Raw genomic sequence first — 22,278 nt, forward strand, 5'->3', positions numbered from 1 at the left:
AATTAACATAGTTGATGTGTAACATAAACGCTGTTAATTGAAATGTTTTGAATGTTTGGAAATCTGCCAAATGAAATGCTTGCCGTTTTGAGATATCATGTCTGTCTTGATCAAAGACCTATTCTTCAATATTGGATTATTTTTGTGCTTCTTTTCCAAATAAAAGTGTAAAAGGAAAACATTGTTCATGAATACATTATATACTTTTTTTTTTTTTTTAAATTTACAAATATCCAACAAAAATGTGGGTACGTCTCAAAACGCGTACTTGGAAGGAGCAAGAAAGTCCCGTAAACTTATTTCCCGGCTCATAATGGAAGTTTTGTGGGCCTAAAATGATCTCATTTAATTAACTTAATTCGGAGCATATTTTTCTTGGACTTCGTTGACAAAAATGTCCCACTTAAAAAAAAAAAAAAAAAATCTATTTTACAGCTTTTAATTGCATTTCCCCCCTATTTTAGATTCCAAAACTGTCACGTTTTTTTGTTGTCATAAAACTTTCATCGCATAGTTGGGATTTTGTGCAATTGCAACTTTATAATTTTTTCCTAAAATGTTGACATTTTCTGGGAATTTTCACTTTGTGTTGTGGGGAAAAAAGATTTTGACTTGCCTAAAAATATCACCTTTTTTGCTGAAAAAATATTTTTTATATGACTGTCTCTTTGTAATTTATGTAAATCTAAAATTTGGATAAAAAAAATTATGCCACTTTTGTCTTGTGAAACTTGTGACTTTGTCTCATATCATTTTTTTAATATATTGTAACCGCCATAAAACATTTCAAAGTTCCAAAACTTTTTTCTTGTACAATTACAAATGACAAAGTTGCAAAATTGTGACAGTTTTCGTGCTTATCACTTTTACTTCACGTGATATTGCTCTATTCTCTTGAAATGTTTGCATCTATTGTAACTTTTTTCTCATATGACTTTACTAATTGAAAAAAATATATTTTTAATTGTACTTTTATTTTTGGGGGGTAATTAAATTTTCATAAAATTGCACGAGAAATATATTTAGAAAAAATGTTTTTTTTCTCGTTTATTACCTTGTCATAAAATGTGGAAAAATGACATTTTGTCATAAAACAAGTTTTATTGTTACAAGACAAGATTACACCTATGATGGCTTTTTTTATTTACAAATATACACAACAAAAACAAATGATTACATCCTGAAATACATGACCACATACAAAAAGAAGAAAAAAGAAACACCGAACAGTGTCCTACAGGGTATAGTGGCATCTCTAAAGTTGACGTGTGTTGGACTTTAATGAGACATGATTAAAAAAAAAAAAAAAAAAAAAGGCGAAGAGGGGAAAGAAAAAAAGTTACTACGGCAACAAAGTGCTGCCAAACAGATGACATCTGTAAAGCTGACAAAAAGTGCTCTCAGCAGAGTAACAAAAAAAAAATCAGCAACTGGCCAGTTTATGAGGAAATCCACAATACATACAGAATATATACAGTACTTTTTTGGGGGGAAAAACAAGCACTTGTGTAAAAGAAGAAAAAAGCTCGTGTTCAAACATTGTTTTTTTCCCCTATTATAAATGTTACTTTTTTTTTCTTGTATTATTCGGACTTGATTGTCAAAAACCTTCTGAAAAATATTGGTATTTTTATTCCCTCAATATTACACCATCGTCTCAAAAAGACTCAATCATGTAATTGTTTTCCCTTGCATAATTATTTTTGTGTTTTATTGACATACACTTTGTAGAAAAACAACCGTGTTTAAAAAGTGAGCAAATTCAAACTTTTTTTTTTTTTGGGTGTGTGCTAAAGTGCATCATAACATTGCGAATAACTCTTGAAACCAGCTGAGGTTGTAAAAAAAAAAAAAAATGTGAAAGTTAGTTCACTGAAGAGTCTTCAAACCATCCTGAAGTCCTGCCCACCCCCACCCCCACCCCCCTCAAGTTCCTCCACTTGGGCGCATACCACCTGAAGTGGGATCTTCCCACCAGTGGTGAAATTCCAGCGTCCTCCCTCTTGGGGGCCTACGGCGTCTTAAATGCCGTTTCGGGAGCCCTCGCGTGCCTTCACATCGGCGTCATGGTCAGCGCAGCGTTCTCTCGGGCGATGGGGGGCGGCGGAGCGGCGGCAGGTCGTAGTGGCCCGGGATGTGGCTGTTGACCGGGAGGTCGTAGTGGCCTAGCGGATCCTCCTGGGGGGCGTGGCCCACAGAATGCTGACGCTCTGTGGGTGGGATAACATTTAATTGTGAACTCATTCATTAAGAAATGGGAGATAGCACACACCTGCCACCATTTAAAGTGCCTCTGATCATCCCGAAATAAAGTTCAGATGTTCTAGTAGGCTTTCCCTGATAGTTTTTGCTTTCTAGCAGAAATCTCAAGATTTGGTGTCACCACTGAATGCTCCTGTTCCCATCATGTTTTTTTTGACTGCATATCAGCCTAAGGGGTGTGTAGACTTTTTATATCCAGTGTATAATTTGTCATGTGTGTGGCTCACGTCGTCGTAGAGAGGCGGCGTTGAAGGGCGGGGGCGGCGGTGGTGCGCTTTGGGTGTACGCTCGCTCTCGGGGGACGGCCGCTTTCATTTCCATGTAGCTGCTTTCGGGAGGGCAGAAGGGGGGTCCCGGCAGATCTTTGATGGTGGCATAAGGGTTCTCGCTATTCAGGGAACTGCTGCTCGCCATGCCTGCGGCCTCTGTCAGTTCTGAACGAACAATTAAGATCACATTTGCTGACCTTCCTACAAGTACTGCATCACAAAAATTGCAACATCAAAAATCGTCATTATTCTCCACCCAAAAACATGCATCTAAATCGCAAACACACAGAAAAACATTTTTATTTGAATTTTACTGTCGTCATCAAATCAGTGTTGTTCTGCACAGAATAATAGTAATGAAAAATATTTTATGTTCTGTATAAAAATGTAAAATATGTTGTTTCCTCCCCCCAAAAAACATGTATATCACAATTTTGTATTCTGGATATTTGAGATCACAACTTTTTGGCTATTTTTTTAAATTACAAATAATCGTTTTCCAAATAAAAACTTCATATTTGCTGTTGTGGCTATAAAAAATATCTACTTTGTTTTCGGATTGAAAAAAATAAAATTGTTACTGTAAAGTTATGAATGGAATTATTTATTTTAAAATACTTTTTTTTTATGTTATCGTCATTTTTGGGATTCTACTCAAATCAAGAATTTAGTTTTTTTACTGGTGAAAATCAATGAGAAAAAAAACCTTTTTGTTTTTTTTTTTCTTGACGAAATCTTGTTTTTCTTCAAATTATCAAATGTTTTGTTTCCTAGATTTTAAACCCCCTTTTTGTTTTTTCTGGATAAATTCTTTGCTTATTCTCAGTTTTTCACCCTTGTTATTTTCTGGATGAAAATACGTCAAAACCAATATGTTTTTTTTTTTTTTGTTTATTTTTTGGGTGTTGAAGTGTTGCAGTACCACTCGGTGCCACTAGAGAGTGTAAGTGAGCACTAAATGCAAACCGCAGCTCGCATTCAAGCGGATGGAGAACATTTGACCAACCTTTGTTGAAATATTTTCCGAGGCTGGCGCTGTAGCTGTAACTCCGATCGATTCCAAACGCTCCTGTGAACGCCAACGATTCATTTTATGATGGAAAAAAATTCATCGAAAACATGCTTTTATTTGTTTTTACATCTCTGTCTTCTTGACGCTTCTACGAGGAAATACTGTCAATGTTATTTTATAGCCAATAAAAGAAGACTTGGCAACACAATAACAAGACGATTGAATCGCATCCAGCAGACCACAGCAATAAATCAAATGTGTTCTGTTCGGCTGATTTTAAATGTAAAGTATAAGTCAAGTTGTAGCCAGTGGCGGGAAGTTAAAAATGTACCTCACTCCTTTTTTTTTTTCTGGTATCTCGATGTGAATTATTAGTTGTGTGAAAGCTTTTGACTTTTACTCACCACTTTAGAAACTTTTCTTTGTCGAACCTGGCTGGTTCGCATTTTAAAATGGATAAACATACCTCAAGGGAGTCTAAGTGATTTTTTTTTTCTCTTAAATTTTGGAGGAGAGGTTCTCAAAAAATCTGAATTAGAGAGGAGCAAATATGCAGGGGAACAGTGTACTTCTACTTAATGCATTTTTTTAATTCCACATGCATCTGGATTTATATTTTAATCTGGCGTAATAACAAGAGACAATTATTACAGATTTTTTTTTTTTTTCCATCTGAGTTATGTATTCCGAAAAGTGCGTCGCCCTCACAGTGCAGAGGTGCAGTGTTTAATTCGGGCTCTGGCCTTCCTGTGTGGAGTTTGCATGTTCTCCCCGTGCCTGCGTGGCTTTTCTCCGGGTACTCCGGTTTCCTCCCACATTCCAAAAACATGCGTGGCAGGTTCGTGGAACACTCAAAAATTGTTCCGAGGTGTGAGTGTGAGCACAGATGGTTGTTTGTCTATGTGTGCCCTGCGATTGGCTGGCAACCAGTTCAGGGTGTCCCCCGCCTACTGCCCGAAGACAGCTGAGATAGGTTCCAGCGGATCAGAAAATGAATGGATGGATGTATTCTGAAAAATTGTCCCTTATTAGCCAGCACTTCCTTCTTAGCCCAGATGTGTGTTGAACTCTGGTGTGGTCTGACCTGGCTCCTTATTGCGAGCTTCGTGGTGTTTCCAGTCGGCAGGCAGTGTTGCGTTGCTCTCCACGCCAAAAAGGCCACGCCTCTCCCGATCCGTGTTCTTCATGCTGCAGAACAATTGCTTGTTGGTGTTCTGGAAGAAAAAAAAAAGTCATCAGAAAAGGGGGCAAAGAGTGAGCTTGAAGGAGCCGAGTGGATGAAGGTCACCTTGATTGTGCGGTCGTGGTTATTGGGGAGGTGAGGCAGCGGTGGACGGTTGTCCCGAAGCGTGTGGTAGCTGGGGTTGGAGTAGTAGTGCTGGTAGTTGGGAGCCACATCTACACACACACACACACACACATTCATCAATCAGGTCCTGCCATTTACATATAACTTAGCTCTCTAAGAATTAATTTTATTTCTTGTTTTCAAAATAAAAAATTGAAAAAACTGTGAACCAATTTATGGATTTGAGAATTTATTTTTTTTGTGTGTTTTCAAAATAACACCTAAAAAAATCTTTGCTGATTTCTGGATAAGAACATAAATATGACCTCAATTCTGTTGAAAATTTTGCTACAAAAATTGTTTAAAAAAAAAAAAAACCTGCCATAGCCCCAGAGTTTCAGTTTTCTTTATAACTGGATACCCATAAATAAGTTTTAAAAAATATTTATTAACATTTATTGTATTCTTGATATACTTATTAAAATTATCAGATTAAAATATGTTTTGTTTTTAAGATAAACTTTTTAAAATATCAGTGTGATTTTTTTTAAAAAATGTTTTTAAATTAATTTTTTAAATCAACTTTTCAATGTTGAAATGCAAAAAGTATTCCGAAAGTTTCACTTGCGGCTACGAGCCCACGCGGCGCCCGGGCCGTTGCCTACCTGGTACGGCGTACTCGGAGTTGACGGTGCGGCTGACGGAAAAGGACACGGCGGGCGTGTTGTTGTGCTTGAGCCTCTGCTGGCGTCGGTAGAGCAGCAGTAGAACCAGCAGCACCACCACCAAGATGACAAGCGCCACTACGCCGCTGATGGCCGCCCACGACTCCTTCTCGCCCGGGGGCAGTGGGACCATCACGCTGCCGGGCTCCGATGTCTCTGAAAACAAATTATGGGATCAAGTCAGAATTATTCTAGCGGAGGGAATCTCCAAAGCTTGCTGGTACTGTGCGTGCGTGTGCGTACCTTGTTGACAGTCAACGTTGTCACACACGCATTCTCCCGTGACCCGGTCGCACAAGACATTGGCGGGACAGGAGCAAGTTTGGGAGCAAAAGGAGCCAAAACGTCCTGCACTGCATGCTGGAGACCAAAAATATGTTTTAAAATATCTACGAAAGAAATTCAGCTCATGATCAATATGAATATGATAAATTGGTGCTGACGTATGGAGCAGTCTGTGGCGGTCCAGCCGGGAAGACACTGGCATTGGCCGTCGCGGTGGTTGCACGTAGCGTTGTTGGCGCAGCTGATGCACACTTCGGAACAAGCCTTGCCGTAGTAGCCGGACGGACACACTGCAGCAAACGCACAGAACAAACCATGTGAAACATCACACACATTAAAACAGGTCGTAGCCATTCATGGGTGTTTTTAGTTGGGTGTTTTGGGTCGCTATCCTGTTGTAAGACCCACGACCGGAGACCAAAGTTTTTGACACCGGGCAGCACATTTCTCTCGAGAGACCGTTTTGGGATTTAATTGTGCCCCATACCAGATGTAGCAAAGCAGCCCCAGAACATAACAGAGCCTTCCCCCATGTTTCACAGTCGGGACAGTGTTCTTTTCTTGATATGCATCTGTCAACATCAAGCTGAGGGGCCTTGGTAAAAAGTTCCAATTTTGTCTTGTCCGTCCATTGGAAATCGGCCCAACTCTGTGGTTTAATTTTTTTCACCATTTATTTTCAACAGTGCTGTTCTCCTTTGTTGCCTCCCATGAAGTCCACTTCGGCGCGAAATGGCAACAGATGGTGTGATCTGACATTGATGTCCTTGGCCTTGGAGTTCGCCTTTAATTTCTTTGGAGGTTGTTCCAGGCTCTTTTGTTACCTTTTGTATTTTCCGTTTCAATTTGTCACCTGTTTTACTTCTGCGACCAAGTCCAGGGAGGTTGGGTCCTGTCTTGTGGTTCTTACATTTCTAAATATGTCTAATTGTAGTCACAGGAACATCAAGCTGCTTGAAGATGGTATTATAACATGTGCTTTTTACATGCTTGTCTATCAGTTTCTTTCTAATCTCTTGAGACAACTTTCTTTCACTTCCTCTGGTCCATGTTTAGTGTGGTACACACCACATCACGAAGCAGCACACTTGTCACCCTTTAAATGGGCGGACTGACTGACTGATTACAAGTTTGAAAACACTCATGATGCTAATACAAGGACACAACTTGGTTGAACATGTCCTAATGGTCAATTTATTTTTTGTCTTTGATTGGACCCACCCTGATGGCATTCATCCCCGGTGTACCCCGGAAGGCAGTCGCATTCCCCAGTCACATGGTGGCAGCGATACGACTGGCCGCAGGATGGGCAGGACTGGCTGCATTGGTCTCCGTACATACCCGATCTGCATTCTGGGGAGGCGGAGACACGTCAGGCATGGACTGGCGTCGTGATCGAGCGTCACTCGGCGACACTCACTGTTCTGACAGGTGACCCCCCTGAAGCCCGGGCGGCATACGCACGCCCCAGTTTCCCGCAAGCACGTGTCGCTGTTGGGGCAGTGCTTGAAGCAGGTCTGGTTGCAATGGCGCCCCCACAGGCCCTCGGCGCACGGCTCACTGCAGTGTGGGCCTGTGCGAGACAAGGTGGCTGAAATTTATTCTCATTAATTGATTGATTCGCTCCAATTTAACTATAACCAAAATATTATACATATTCGTCTATTAATACCGCTCCAAAGTGAGCATTATTACCTTATAAATCTGCCTTTTATTGTATTGTATTGTTTGAAAAAATGGACACTCACCCCACCAGCCAGGGAGACAAAGGCAGTCCCCTGTGGTTGCCTGGCAACCGTCAGCATGGACGCAGTCGCATCTCTTCAGGCAGCCCGGCCCGAACGAGCCCATCTGCGAGTAGGAACCAAAGCCAGTGAGGAGAGTCACTCCAGGCTCTCAACTGGACCAATGCCGGGCAAAATGTTACAATTGCGGAAGGGCTGTCGCCATGGCAACGGCAAGGCTAAAGGCTTCCATGGAAATTACTAGTAACACTTTCTAGAGTGGAGGCAACAATGTACATCAACGGAGACCAGGTAATTGGCCATGACGGATGTCTTGTCTACACGGTCACTTGTTGCTAGGCAGAGTTCATTGATCGTAGCATTAGTCAGGTTCAAAACTGGCTTGCAAAACTATAAAAAACCTAAACAAAAGTTCAACAGATAGATTGTAATACCTTTCAAATACATATTGGGATGAAAATAATAACCGTACCACTGGCACTTTTTGTTTTTTTAAGAATCTTTTTTCATTTTATTTTTAAAACACTTTTTTGTTGTTGGTGTTTTCTTCATTAAAAAAATGACATCGCTGTTGTTGTTTTCTGGATACATTTTCTTGTTTTCTAGATATTGCCTTGTGTTATCTTGATAAAAATAATGAAAGAAAACGCGTTATGGGTTCAAAATGATCTTGTTTTTTTCCTGGATTTGGGGGCAAAAGGTTCTTTTTTGTCATTCTCTTTAGGACAAAAACAGTGTGTCATGGATTAAACATTGTGGATAACAATTAAAATGCCAAACTGGTGGGGCGCTGCACCCTCTAATGCAGAAAAATTGTTGTCGATCTTGCTTTTAGTTTGATAGACTAAAAGTGCAGAAAGCTCACCGGGCACGACTGGTCACAGTGCGCCCCCTGCCAGCCGGCGGTACAAGTGCAGGATCCGTCCGCGGTGTTACATTTAGCCCCGTTGGCGCACTGACAGGTACCGTTGCATCCGCGGCCCCAGGTTCCCTCCGAGCAAGGAAGCGAGCAGTCGGGCCCTCGCCAGCCTGAAGACATTAAAAAAAATAAATGAGAGTGATGGTGGCAAGTTTAATGATTCATCGCTGCATGTGTGGGGAAAAGCTTTACCTTCTTTGCAGAAACAGGCTCCGTCGATGGGTGAGCAGTCCACAAAGTTCTTGCAAGAACATTCCAGGGAACAGTTTTTGCCGTAGGTACCGCTTTTGCATGGACTCTCGCAGTGAACTCCCTGTGGGCGGGGCGGATCACAATCAGTATGAACTAGAGCACGGATTCCCAACCTTTATTGAGCCAAAGCACATTTTGTTCGTGAGGAAAATCGCAGGGCACGTGACCAGACAAATTGTCCCAAAAAAAGGATACAGATGTCAATTTCACTTTGTGTCACGGAAGTTGATACACGTTTGCAATCCTTTACCTCCGTACACCGGCCCCACCCCAACTCACTTTCATTGTTGGTCTTGTTACAATGCATCATTGGCATGAGATGGATTAACAAAGAGCAAAGAGTTAAAGTTTTGATCGGACCCAACTAATATTTAGGGCACTTGGATCACATCCCACACCACACGAATGTGGTTGTGAGCTGACGACGGCAGGTTGCTGACCGTGTATCCGGGTGTGCACTGACAAAGTCCGGTGGCGCCGTGGCACACGCCACCGTTGACGCACAAGCAGGGCTCCAGGCAGCCGTCGCCGTAGAAACCGTGGGCACAGGTTTCGTTGCAGTGTAGCCCCGCCCAGCCCGCCTGGCACGTGCACTCGCCTTTCATTGGGTGGCAGCTGAAGGGAAGAGTCAGTCAGGTTCCATATCACACTCATTTCACTTAACTAAGAAATAAAATATTTTTTTGTAACAGTCATCAATTAAAAAAAATCTGACGAGAGAGCAATTGTATTCTGCATTTTTTAAAAAAGTAAAGATTTTTATATTTAGTTTTTGAGGTTCCAAAAAATTACTTACCGTAGTTGTATGCTGGATTTAATAAAGCTCTGTTTTAGTTTATTGGATAGCATTGAAAAGATATATTTTTTTTGTTGTTCTTTTTGCATTAAAAAACTAAATGTAAATTTTTTATGATCTACTATTATTTTATATCATTACCAGGATGACAAATAACAAATATTTTTTTGTTTTGTTTTCGGGATTTAAAAAATGCAGTCATTTAATATAAATGCGGTTTATTTCATTAGAATTTTATTTACCGGTAACTTAATTTAATTTAACCCCACTTTATTTCATTTAAAACCAAAATGTTCAAATTTTAATGCACCGATTTTTTTAAATGTATATTAGAATACATTTTTGATTTCTGGATTAGAAATTTTTTTCTCCAGATGTAAATAAAAGCTTTTATTTTTGTTTACTGTATATATTTTTTTCCTAGGTAAAAACAAACGTTTTGTGTATTCTGTACTTAAAAAAAATATATATATTGAACTGAAATTAATTACACTTGACTTAAAATGTTGTATCAATTTTAAACAGGGGTAAAAAGTGTAGATATGGACATGACTACACATTCAAGTCGTCCTACACACACATTAACAATGTTGTCACCAACACATGCTTTAAAATCATAAATAAGAATATTAAACATGAATAGCACGTTTATACATCACTATATGCCAGTCATATGATGAGTTGACCAAGATCTGTTTTTGTGGTCGCCAGGGGGCACTATTTGCCTGCAATCTCACAAACAGTGGAGTGGACTAGACTGAGATGAGGATGGGCGGGAATGTAGAAGCAGTTTTATCAGAATTGGATAGCATATGAAGTTTGTCAAGTGCACACCCAAGGCAACTCAACTTTATCTACATGTTCACCTGAGCGTGTGTTTGTCCTGGCACAGACACGTGCGCTCGCAGTGCATGCCGTATTTCCCGTGCGGGCACATCCTGTCTTTGCAGTTGGGCCCGCTGAAGCCCGGTTCGCACAGGCAGCCGCCGTCGATGTTGTAGCAGCGAGCGCCATTTGCGCAGTCGCACGCGCCTTCGCAGTCCTGACCGTAAGATCCCACTGCGCACTCCTCGTTGCACCTAAGCAAGCCAAACGTGACATTAGAAACACACACGTACATACACAAAATGTATTTCTGGATGCCTCCAAGTTGCCAAGGAAACAGCATATGCCCAGATTATTATTTATTTTTTTAATCTTATTGAACCTCACAAATTCTGCCTAGTAACAAGTGACCTCATTGCCATGTAAAAGCATCACAAACACACATGCTTCATCTCTGGACTGCTTTGTGATTGGTTAGCGCACATCACCAGCACTTTAACTTCATCAGTGACCTTGACAAGTACACACCTGTTCCCAGTGAACCCTTTGGCACACTTGCACTGTCCTGTCTCAGGGTCACATTTGCCGTGGTTATGGCAAATGCACTCCTCTGCACAGTTGGGTCCATATCGTCCCTCGGGGCAGCGCTCCGTGCAGACAGAACCCTGGAAGGCAGCAGCCGTTTACAATACAAGGTGAGTTGAACATGATGCGATGTAGAAGTAGACTGAACAAAAACATAGAGCCAACACTTTTGCTTTTTTTTCTCCCACTTTCTGGTAGCCTTTTATTGTGGGCAGTCAAAGGCAGACTTGTGAGGATTGAATTATCTCGGAAAGGTGCTCACTGAAGTTGGGTCTGACAGATTTGTGAACAATATTTGAGAGAAATAAGACTTGTGAGCCCCAACCAAAAGTGTTGCATTTATATTTTTGTATAGTATAGATTTACAGAATACGACTTTTGACATACCGTCCACCCTGGAGGGCAGGCACAGATCCCTTTGCCCCGACAGATGCCGCCATTTTGACAGGGACACCGCGCTGGACACTTCCTGGAGCATGGCCTTTCACAGCTAAAAATGCAATCCGACATCTATCAGCTCTCATTTCCATTGTGCAGTGGTACCCGATTCCTAACCTTTACTGAGCCAAGGCACATGCAGTTTTTATAATCAGATTGTCTCACGTCTCAGAGCCAATGAGCATAAAACTGTGAGTAATTGACACCTGCCCCGAAATGTTTAGAAATGCCTATATTCATAGTTTCGATTATAAATATACCACAAACTATGATATCAGGCGGCCCGGTGATCCAGTGGTTAGTGCATCAACCTCACAGTGCAGAGGTACCGGGTTCAATTCCAGCTCCAGCCTCCCTGTGTGGAGTTTGTATGTTCTCCCCGAGCCTGTGTGGGTTTTCTCCGGGTACTCCGGTTTCCTCCCACATTCCAAAAACATGCATGGCAGGCTGATTGAATACTCTAAATTGTCCCTAGGTGTGGGTGTGAGCCCGGATGGTTGTTCGTCTCTGTGTGCCCTGCGATTGGCTGGCAACCGGTTCAAGGTGTCCCCCGCATACTGCCCGAGGACGGCCTGCCATGCATGTTTTTGGAATGTGGGAGGAAACTGGAGTACCCGCAGAAAACCCACGCAGGAATGGGGAGAACATGCAAACTCCACACAGGAAGGCCGGAGCTGGACTCTAACCCAGTACCTCTGCACTGTGTGGTCGACGCGCGAACCACTCGACGACCGCGCCGCCCTAACTATCATGGAAATTAAATGAAAAGAAAAAAATATGAAACTGAATAATTTCCTACAGCACAGGTGATGATCTCTCACAGTCATGAATCTGTGCCCTGAAAAACTTACAAGGTGCCGGTGAAGCCATCCCGACACGTGCACTCTCCGCTGGCTTTATGGCAGGATCCTCCGTCCCCGCATTTGCACTTCTCCAGGCAGCCCTTCCCAAAAGTTCCAGCAGGACACGCCTCCTCGCAGTGGCGTCCAATGAAACCCGGCGGGCACTGACACGTCCCCTTGACCGGGTCACATGGTGCGCCATTCTCGCACTTGCACTGCTGGCCGCAGCCTGGGCCCCAGCGCTTGTCCTCACAGGCTGGGGGGGAGAAGGACACGGGGAAATTATTTGGAGTTGTTTGTTTGATTTCTAATGCGTCACGGTGGAGGTTTTCATCATTCCATTGCCAAGGAACGATCGCATTACAGTGATTGTATGACTTGTATTTACATTGTGCTCGCATTGTTGACATTTTTCACAATGGATTCATTCTAGTGGTATAGTTGATTTCTATTGTATAAGATGGAGGTTATCATAAACAACAATTGTCAGTGGAACCCATGACTTTTCATACAGATGGGTATTGTATTGACTTGTTTGGATTTAAACTAACGAGAGATCCATCTTGAGACTCGTCAAATTCACATGCTTAAGGTGGCCCACAAGGATTACAGCTGGGCCCTCTGCCTTTTTTTAACATCTCATCCATCAGAATTTGAACGAGAACACTTTGAGAGTCCCTACGTAGGAATTCTTCATTTTGCCAAGACATGCTGAAGTATTGTATGCTCACAAGTTGGTGGGAACATTTTAGCCTTTTCCCACATTTTCCTGTAAAATTTGTCCAATTAAAATCAAACGTTAGACATTTGCGGCACGTCACCGAAGGTATGAGGGGAGCGGCGGGGGGAGGGAAAAGTTAGTTTTGAAAGCCTCCCTCCACTCTGGTCCATTTTCTGACCATTCATAACAGTAACCTTCCTGTTCTAGAGCCTTTAGCATCACTTATGGGAAAGGCGTCTCTTTAGTGCGACGCGGTAACGCTTGATGATTTCATCGAGTGTGTTTAACCACAATTAAATGAAAAACAGAACACTCTAGCGAGCACCAATTGTGGTTTTGCACCCCTTCCCCCAGCTCCCCACCGCTGTCATCCAACATCTAGGGTGTCATTTTACCACCCTGGAGATTCGAATTATCAGGGAGATTTGCATGGAGCTCACAAAAGCTGGACTCGGCTTTATCCAGCGTTGGACATTCACACAGGGTTTGAGTTACCGAGAGCATTCTGTCCGTACGATGATGTCACTGATGGATGGTGCGTCTGTCACATGAAAAATGGTGCCAATGATTTCTTGTTGACCTCTGTGGGTGTTATTTTTAAATCACTCGGTAATCTGAATCGAGGCTTGAGTCACTTTTTGCATTTTTTTTTTCGTTGTTGTTATAGAGCTACGGTTCCCAAAATAGGTTCTACTCGATCCAAATTTGGCTCGGACTGAGCTGCGCTGCCAGTGTTTATGCGGCCAACGTTATTGCTTCTTCTCGTCTAAACGGATCGGCAGAAGAGGGGAGGTCGGGGGGCAGGGGGGACTTGGCTCAGCTCTGTCATGTTGAGTAATGAGAAATTCAGCTGGTGTCGACCATTGTGTTTACGCAGACCTTCTCATGCAGATTTACCGATGTGACTCAGTGGAAAATAAATAAATAAAGAAATAGTAGAGGCGGTACTAGTGAAAGTGACTATCCCGAACTTACTTAAGTACTTCAGTAAAATTAAATGCCACCTCCATAAGGCCGTTAAAAATCATCAAAAGAAGATAACAACAACTAAAAATAGCGGAGCAGACGGTAACATTAATTGCTTTCTCAAAAGGCATCCCACAGGAATCATTATAAGGAACTTTATTAGGGCAGCAGCACAACAGAGAGACAAGAAACTAACAAATTACAGTCGTACTTCGAGATATATGAACCATTTCATGCACCCTGTAACCCAATAACGTAATAAGCTGTCCGCTGTAGTAACTGCTGTCCCTGAAAGGGTTCTCTTTGTTCCATGACCATGCTCGTAACTCGAAACACTCATATCTCATCATTTTACCCCAGGGAATGAATGGTAATGTCATTAATCTATTCCACCCACCCCATAAGAAAAATGGTACTCTACAATCTATGCTATATGACACCTTATAAAAACATTTAGTGATAACCGAATTAAATGTAATGTGAAGAATCAAGCAGTTTGTAGATCATGATTAATTCATTGCGCCTCCTTTTGTTGTGTGCGATGTGTCCGCGAGGCGGCAGTATCATAAAATCATGCGGAAAAATGATTGCTCAACTAACGTTAATATGCAGAAATATTCATATTTTTTTCGAGGAAAAAGAATATATGCCACTGCGTTTTAAATTCGGTGTCAACATGTTCTACTGCACCATTTGAGTTCAAACATTCATTCTTTAAAGGTATCCCACAGGGATCAGTATTAGGACCTATACTAGGACTTCAGCACAGTAATTGGAGAAGATAACAAAATTATATACACCATAAAACCGGTCTAAAATAAGAAGAGGTTTCACAGGAAAGTGCATGGTAGAGCACATTGTATTTGCCAGGGGTGTCCCACAGGGATCTGTATTATTTATTTTTTTACGTCCCTTATCAATCTATCTATCTCTCTATCTTCCGACCATCTGCAAACCATTTGTGCTGATGAGTAATTTTTTTCTGGTTTTGACGATGTCAAATACTGTAAATGGTTGACGGATTTTATTTATGTTTAAACCCAAAAATGGAAAAAAAATCCCAGTATTAATCTTTCACATAACGATTCATCATTTTTCGAACGACGTTGCTACACTGATACACATTTTCCTGTAATATCTCTCTAGCTCAAACATTCAAAACCACAGGAGCGCATTTTGGAAACTGCTTCAAAACCAGCTGCTGCGCTACGCTAATCTTTCAGTCATTTCAAATGAGATTTTAATTGCTGCTTGTGTGTGTGTGAGAATGTGCATTGGAACGCTTTTTAACATTAAATCATATCATTTCATGCATGAAGCAGGATCGCCCATATGGTCCAATACGATTGTTTTGCAGCACCATCCCCCATCATTTTCCATCGCTCTTCATGCTATTTAGGTTATTCGCAAACCTCAAAAAGTCCTCTCCTCCAATTTCACAGACTAAGATAACTCCACACGTGGAGTGTTCTCCAAAACAGAAAATTAAGGGCAAACAACAAGGTTAAAAAAAAAAAAAAAAAACAAGAAAAAGAGGTTTAAAAAATAAAGGGGGAAGGGTACAGAGGGAGCAAAAGGCGAGATGGAGAAAACTGTGAAAATGAGAAAGTGTGGGCTCATTTTTTCCGTTTCCTCACCGTCAAGACAGCAACTGCTACCCGTTAAAGCTAATTCCCTCTTCTGCTGCACAGAGAAAAACAATAATAAAGCGGCGTACTTTTGACCCAACTCAGGCAGGCTGTGGAAAATAGCCACGCAGGCCAATGATATGAAGTTCTGCTTTCACTCTTGATTAAAGGAAAACAACTCTGTTGTGTTTTGGTGAACAAAAAATGTGTCCATCTCATTCATGCATGAGAGCGTACAAAAAAAAAAAAAATAGAGAAGCACTTTTGATACTTGTTTTTGAATGTTACTATAGCAGGAGTGCAATAGCGTCACACTGCTTAAAATCACAATTAACATCAAGACTTTTTGCACGGCATCCCACAGGGATGACGACTATACCCCCTGACATTGGGATAATGGCCATCACTTTGGTATTTCCAAGATGATTTGTACACGAATATGTGGAGGTTCACTGTAATATTGCTTTGGTCCTGTTTAATCATCCATTTTGCAATCCACTTATCCTCATTAGCGCCGAGCTTATGCTGAAGCCTAGCCAAGTTGACTTCAGGTGAAAGGCATGGTACACCCTAGACTGGACGCCAGCCAATGGCAGGGCACATATAAGTAAACCTAGACGAATGAGCATTCATACTCACATTTACACCTATAGACAAATTAGAGTCCTCATTTCACAAATACATGTTTTGGAAAATGCGAGGAAACCTGGGTACCCGGGGGAAAGCCACACAAGCACAGGGAGAACGTGTGCACTGCACATCGCAATCCCAGAATCCACATAGACATTTGTATCTCAACTATGAGGCTATTTTGCTAACCAGTCGGCAACCGTGCCACTGGTACTGTTTATATTATCCATTATTCGCTTTGGGGGAAAAAAAACCCACCAGATAAACAACAAACTACATTTTACAGCCTAGTGTACTTTGTAAGAATGGGGGACAACAAAGAGCAATTCAATTATTATTCAAGTTGTTCCACTCTAATTTGAACTGTATTGACATACAGCAATTATTATATTCTGTGTAATGTAACACATGGCCTCCAGAAGTTTGGGGTGATCTATTTGAGAATGAGAGAAACCAGACTAACACTAACCGTATGCGTTTATTTTGAAATTGCCTGTGGCATTTTCACGACTTGACGTATTCCTTAATTTCAAAGGAGCACATAACAATAATATCATTTATTACTTAGGGGTTGTGATAAGTAGACTATTCCATCATGGCGTCCACCAGGGACCACTATTGGGTCCCCTATTTCAACATAACACATAACATACACCCTGGCGACTCGAGCGATTATATAATTTGCTTCTTTCTGAGCTGAAATACATGAGTTCGCTTTGCCGTTTCCATTGGAGAAAAGCCTAGTGTTTGTAATAGCCCCGAGCCGCTCTGACTGATGCAGGGATGTCGTTCCTTGTGTCTATGCTGTTTATTAATGTTGAATGTTTGCGCATGGTGTCAGTCACATTAGTAGCTGGGATTAAAGGGGAGAGATTTTTTTTTTTTAAAGTTTCCGTACCACTAGAGCAGTCGTCGCCTCGCCAGCCTCCCTCACATTGACAGCGGTCCGGAGCCAGGCAGCGGCCATGAACGCACTCCTTGGTGCAGCGAGCTGCGGAGATGAAAGGCAGAGGGAGGCAAATAATGACACCGTAGGAGGAAATGTATCGCAACATGTCATCACATGGACACAACATGTCGTTATGCATAATGATATGTTTATTGGCTGGTTAAAAAAAAAAAAAAAAGCCCTTGTTGAGAAAGAAAGGGCGTTTAGATGTCATGACCAGAGATGTTTCAATTATACAAGCCTCACTTATGTGACACGTTGTATGAGAGGGTTCCGGTGACTGAAGGTACTATTTTCTTTGTCAATGTTTGATTGTGTGTTGCACTTTATTTATAGAAGTCACCGCAGGAGGCAGCAGGAGGCAACGTGTGCTATAATCACACCCAGAGCGACCAATAGAAACGCACAAAAAGAAATGGAAAATATCCTTTGTACTTTTGCACTGACTCACTTATTTTGTCTGTACTGTTATTATTATGATTATTATTATTATTTAAATTGGATATTTTTTATCTTTGCTAGTAATGTGCAGAAAATTTGCAAAAATAAAATAATTTTGTTGGAGTAGTTTTCATCGTAGTTGTAAAAGATGTGAACCAGTTGCAGCAGCCCATTTGGTTATATCGGAGTACAGATACAAATTTTATTGGAAACAAAATTTAATTAAATCATATAATTGTAATTTATGTAAAAATAATATTATCATACTTAAGTAAGTAGAAGCACTCCTGTTCTATTTTCTAAAGAAAATGTCATTGATCTAAAAGCAAAATTAGCCAGGTAATTTTTTTTTTAACATTTTTTGTGAAACAAGAAAAAACAACAACACATTCAACAGTCAAGAAGAGTCAAGTTGCCTCAATTCAACCTTTGCGTATTACCCTGAACTGGATGACTTTCTACTCTACAATGACATCATGAAGAAAAAAACACACACACACAAAAAAAAAAGCACTTTTGTAAGCACATCAGTATTTTTGATTGATAGTATAAAAATGAATTATGTAATTCGGCTCACAATGTTTAATACAGAGACAGATAACAATCTATTAACTTGAGAGTTCTTGGAAAATAGATTTCAATCAGTTATTAGCATCTACCAAGGAGGCACTTTTTTTGTTTGCGCACGAGCACGATTACACCAAAAGTATTAAAAGGATGCATGGACTAAGGAAGCTGGAATTACATTTTGGTGTGGATAAAGGTTTTTTCTGATTTATTTTCACATCACGTTGCTTGATTGAGGTCAGAGGGTGGAAAATCTGGAGAAATCCTTCAAGTCAACTGAAATGCGAAGCGAAATTTCCTTCACGGTATTGGGGCTTTTCGCGACACGGCTGCAGCCAGTACAAACAGCCACATGGAACCCAAACCCTCAATTTTGGAGAAAGTGCTTTATGTCGATGGGGCGGAAGAAAAGCAAACTGAGATTCATGTGTCAGGAAGATTTTCTTTAAAAAAAAAAAAAAAAGAAAATCACCTTTAAATTCTCCAATAACAGTTTTGTCTACCACTATTTAGACTGGCGATAGTTGACACTGAAAATTGTCGATCCCATATAAAAAAAGAAGGGGTATTCATTTAAAGGATACATATTGCCCAGTTTCCTTCCCAATTTGAAACCGTTGCCATATACCTTAATAGAATAAGAAATAACATTTGTCAAAATAGTCCAAGAATTATATTATACTTTTCATCTGTTTTAGCCTCACAGAACTCAGCCGGTATTATTATTGGGGTCGCCACCATGACACGCTAAGGCTAAACTGTAGTACCTGTGACTTTGAATGCGTGTATCTTTAAAAGGCAGGACCAGGCCTGTTGAAAGACATGCAAGTCAACAAATGACAGTGTAGAGCAGGGGTGTCAAAATCATTTTTGTCGCGGTTACGGTTTTCCTTGGGGGGCTGTTGTGAATTTTGTGAAACCTTATAAATGTTTAACCATCTCCACATATTACATATATGGTGAACAACAAATTGATGGATAACTAGTTTTGAAATCAGAAGTCAAGAATAATGGCTTGTTCAAACATTGTTATTATGGATTACATTACACAATTTAAAATTTTGGTTCAGACTTCAGCAAACAGGAGGGAATTTGACATGCTTGATTTGCTTTTGCAGGCCACATAAAATGATGTGGTGTGCCAGATCTGGCCCTCGGGCCATGGCTTTGACACCGTGGTGTAGAATTAGCTCAGGATAAGCACTTGGCTGCAAAATTGCTAACTGTTAGCCACTCTGCATTTTGGAGTGCCTCTGAGGGTCACTTGCAGCTTGCATATGTTTATTTTGTTACTCTTAGTCCAATTAAGCATTTGAAAGTGCATGATGTTTACTTTACCACAGCCGTGCAGTTGTGCAAGGCAGTTCGGCTTTGCAGTAGACACATTGTACATTGTTGTCTTCTTCTTTTTTTTTTTTTCACAGTGAAAAAGCTCCTAAACTTTGGGCATCCTCATACTTATTGCTACCTGAATCTGTAGTAACAATCTGTGTGGGAAAATGATCATTGCAAAATGGTTTAATAACAAACCTGCACGATAAAAATTAGGTATGTATGATTTAAAAAACCTGCGCTGTAATGAGACCATGAAAAGTGAGCTACAATATGACAAGGGACGACTGTAATCCATTCTAATGCCACGTAATGGCAAAAATGTATTTTCACTTACGAACGCATTTGTCGCGGCTCTCATAGTAGCCCGGGCAGCACTGGTAGCGTTTGCGGTAGTCTGTCTTGACGGCCTGCCTGTAGGCTGTCTTGTAGGTGATTCTGAATGAAGAAGAACAACAACAGATCGGGATCAGTGTCTCATTGATGTCAGCGAGTCCTTCCCTGCTGACCTGAACACGATCGGAAGTGCTGACCTACATTGACCACGTCAATTCTAACATTTCATTGTCCACTGCCATTTGTGTTTTTGTCACCTGTGTCGGGGGCATCTGTAGTTGCTCCGAGGGTCCGAGCAAGGCTCCTCAGTCACGTGGTCGTAAGGATGCGAATAGGACTCCTTGACGGAGGTAGTGAAGCTGATCAGAAGCAACAAACACAAAATGAATCAGCTCAGAGTTTAAAGTGACACTTGGAAATTTGTCCAAATACCTAAATCAGGATGCTAAGCTAACAGCATACTGATCGGACAGCAAAAGAGAGAGCTAGTGCCACAGATGTGTCTCATATAAGTCTCATGAAATCACCATTTTGAGTTATTCATGGCATGGCATCATTTTGCAGAAGTACACTGGTTAACTTGGAACGGACAAGCAGTCTGTTGATGATTCTTTTTGATTGATAACACTGACTATGAGGATGAACGCATTAGCTTTAGCTAGAGGCACAAAAAAGAAAGTGGCCTCATGTTAGGAGCATAATATTAGCATAACGTTAGTATTTTGAGCTAAAAACATCATGAACATATTTTTGAATATAAGTACTTTGCTTAGGTGGAAATAGACAAAAAGTGTGCCTGTTATTTTTTTTAGACTGATTTAAATAACTATGTGGGCAAATTTATAGCTTCATCCAGAGCCATGATTAGTAACTAGGCCTCATGTTCGCGTTTCAGTTAGCTAGCATAGCATTATTTTACAGATAATATAGTGCTTGGCTTGGAGCAAACAAGCACGCTGTTGATTTTGAAATGTCTTTCTTTTGTTTGTAAGTACAGTACTTTTTAATTGTTGTACTCTTAAGATGTGAAGCATAATGAATTAATCTTGTGTATGAAATGCGATACATAAATAAAGCTGCCTTGTCTTCCCTAAATTGCTCCTTTTATATTGTCTCTCTATATATCACAACATATCTCCCGCAATAACCTTTGCGTCGCTTCACTGTAACGTCTCTTGATTTCTTGGCTTGGAATTCACCAAACAAGGAGCTAAAAAGCCAGAGAAAGTTATATAACATTCTAAGTGCTGCTCCTTGCTCCTATGTCCTCTCCATCATGTCACATGCCGGATGAGAAAGTATGCGTTCGAGTCATGGCAGCAGCAGTAGCAGCAATGGTATATTGGTTTGTTTGAGCCAAGCGGGCCTCACCTCTCCCACAGGCTGCACACATTGGGGTCCCTCGGGTTGAGCGAGTAGGCCAGGCTGAGCAGGAAGCAGAGAAGAAGTAGGAAGTCCACGCTGTGCGCGGTCCACATGGTCCTGCATGCATCAGGGGAAAAAGCAAATATTTTGATAATTATTAAAAAAAAAAAACAATCAAAAAAGACATTACAAATAGTCAGTTCAATCCGTAATATAACGCAGGAGTTATGCAATATACTGTATGAGTGGTTGCTCTTTAAAAAAAATTAAATGAAAAGAACAAAATTCTGCAACAATTTTGTGGTTGATTCTTTTACTTTTAATTCAATTTGACTTGTGACATGACACCACGGTAAATACACCAAACTAACAAACGTATACAAAGTACATTGAAAAAAAAAATAACAAGTAGTAGGCCAGAAGAACAAGTTTAACACCATTCTATTTTTAAATTATATTTTAAAAAAAAGACATTTTACACATGACATTTATTATCCTAAAACATTTTACAGTTTTTTTGTCCGAGATTAAAACAGGTCTATTTGATCTATAACACAACAGCGGGATTAATACAGCATGTATGAGTGTGTGCAAAATGCAAGAAATAAAATTAAATGTAAAAAATGAAGAAAATAAAAATTGTGCTTCATTTTTTTTTTTTTTCAAACAATGGGTCAATTTTAAGCCATGACAAAACAGGGTTACATTTTGTCATGCGTGAGTTTTGCAGAAACTGTATAACTGGCCACCCGAATCCACCACACAAAACGCTAACAGCCTGACACAGCAGATGAAGACGAGTCAAAGAGGAAGAGGGAGGCGAGGTCAGGAAACGTGACTCCAAACTCCATTCTGACCTCAATCCATCAGAAGCTCATCTCTTCTCCCTCCTCGCTTTTGGTCTTGCTGTCCCGGTGCTCGCTCCAGCAGCATCTGGATTTCATCACACGCCGTCAACCCGAGAGAGCGAGAGCGGCACGGGGACCCTGTTAGGCTCTCAGGGAGCGAAAGGGAGATGTTTTTCCCAACCCCCTTCCCATACCTTTCTTCATTCTCACGACAGAAAAAGAAATTCGCTCAGGTGCTAAGTCTTATGGAAA

General features: G+C 40.9%; 1 protein-coding gene across 1 annotated transcript in view; it reads right to left on the bottom strand.

The window, feature by feature from the left end:
* Nucleotides 1-1,235: 1,235 nt before the first annotated feature.
* pear1 (platelet endothelial aggregation receptor 1) overlaps nt 1,236-22,278 on the bottom strand; it is a 41,727-nt gene continuing 20,684 nt past the window's right edge. The window contains exons 2-23 of the mRNA XM_019878588.1: nt 21,185-21,295; nt 20,071-20,172; nt 19,815-19,915; nt 17,087-17,179; nt 12,253-12,499; nt 11,351-11,453; nt 10,907-11,043; nt 10,420-10,632; nt 9,198-9,372; nt 8,698-8,818; nt 8,452-8,615; nt 7,590-7,692; nt 7,262-7,414; nt 7,063-7,194; nt 6,000-6,131; nt 5,800-5,916; nt 5,497-5,712; nt 4,832-4,941; nt 4,628-4,757; nt 3,538-3,600; nt 2,490-2,696; nt 1,236-2,210 (exon numbers count right to left, since the gene is read on the bottom strand). Coding sequence (XP_019734147.1) covers nt 2,071-2,210; nt 2,490-2,696; nt 3,538-3,600; nt 4,628-4,757; nt 4,832-4,941; nt 5,497-5,712; nt 5,800-5,916; nt 6,000-6,131; nt 7,063-7,194; nt 7,262-7,414; nt 7,590-7,692; nt 8,452-8,615; nt 8,698-8,818; nt 9,198-9,372; nt 10,420-10,632; nt 10,907-11,043; nt 11,351-11,453; nt 12,253-12,499; nt 17,087-17,179; nt 19,815-19,915; nt 20,071-20,172; nt 21,185-21,291 — 3,066 coding nt within the window. The 5' untranslated portion in view covers nt 21,292-21,295 and the 3' untranslated portion in view covers nt 1,236-2,070. The remainder of the gene's footprint in view (nt 2,211-2,489; nt 2,697-3,537; nt 3,601-4,627; nt 4,758-4,831; nt 4,942-5,496; nt 5,713-5,799; nt 5,917-5,999; nt 6,132-7,062; nt 7,195-7,261; nt 7,415-7,589; nt 7,693-8,451; nt 8,616-8,697; nt 8,819-9,197; nt 9,373-10,419; nt 10,633-10,906; nt 11,044-11,350; nt 11,454-12,252; nt 12,500-17,086; nt 17,180-19,814; nt 19,916-20,070; nt 20,173-21,184; nt 21,296-22,278) is intronic.

This window comes from Hippocampus comes, unplaced genomic scaffold (assembly GCF_001891065.2).
Source record: "Hippocampus comes isolate QL1 unplaced genomic scaffold, H_comes_QL1_v1.1 scaffold315, whole genome shotgun sequence".
NCBI classification, from domain to species: domain Eukaryota; kingdom Metazoa; phylum Chordata; class Actinopteri; order Syngnathiformes; family Syngnathidae; genus Hippocampus; species Hippocampus comes.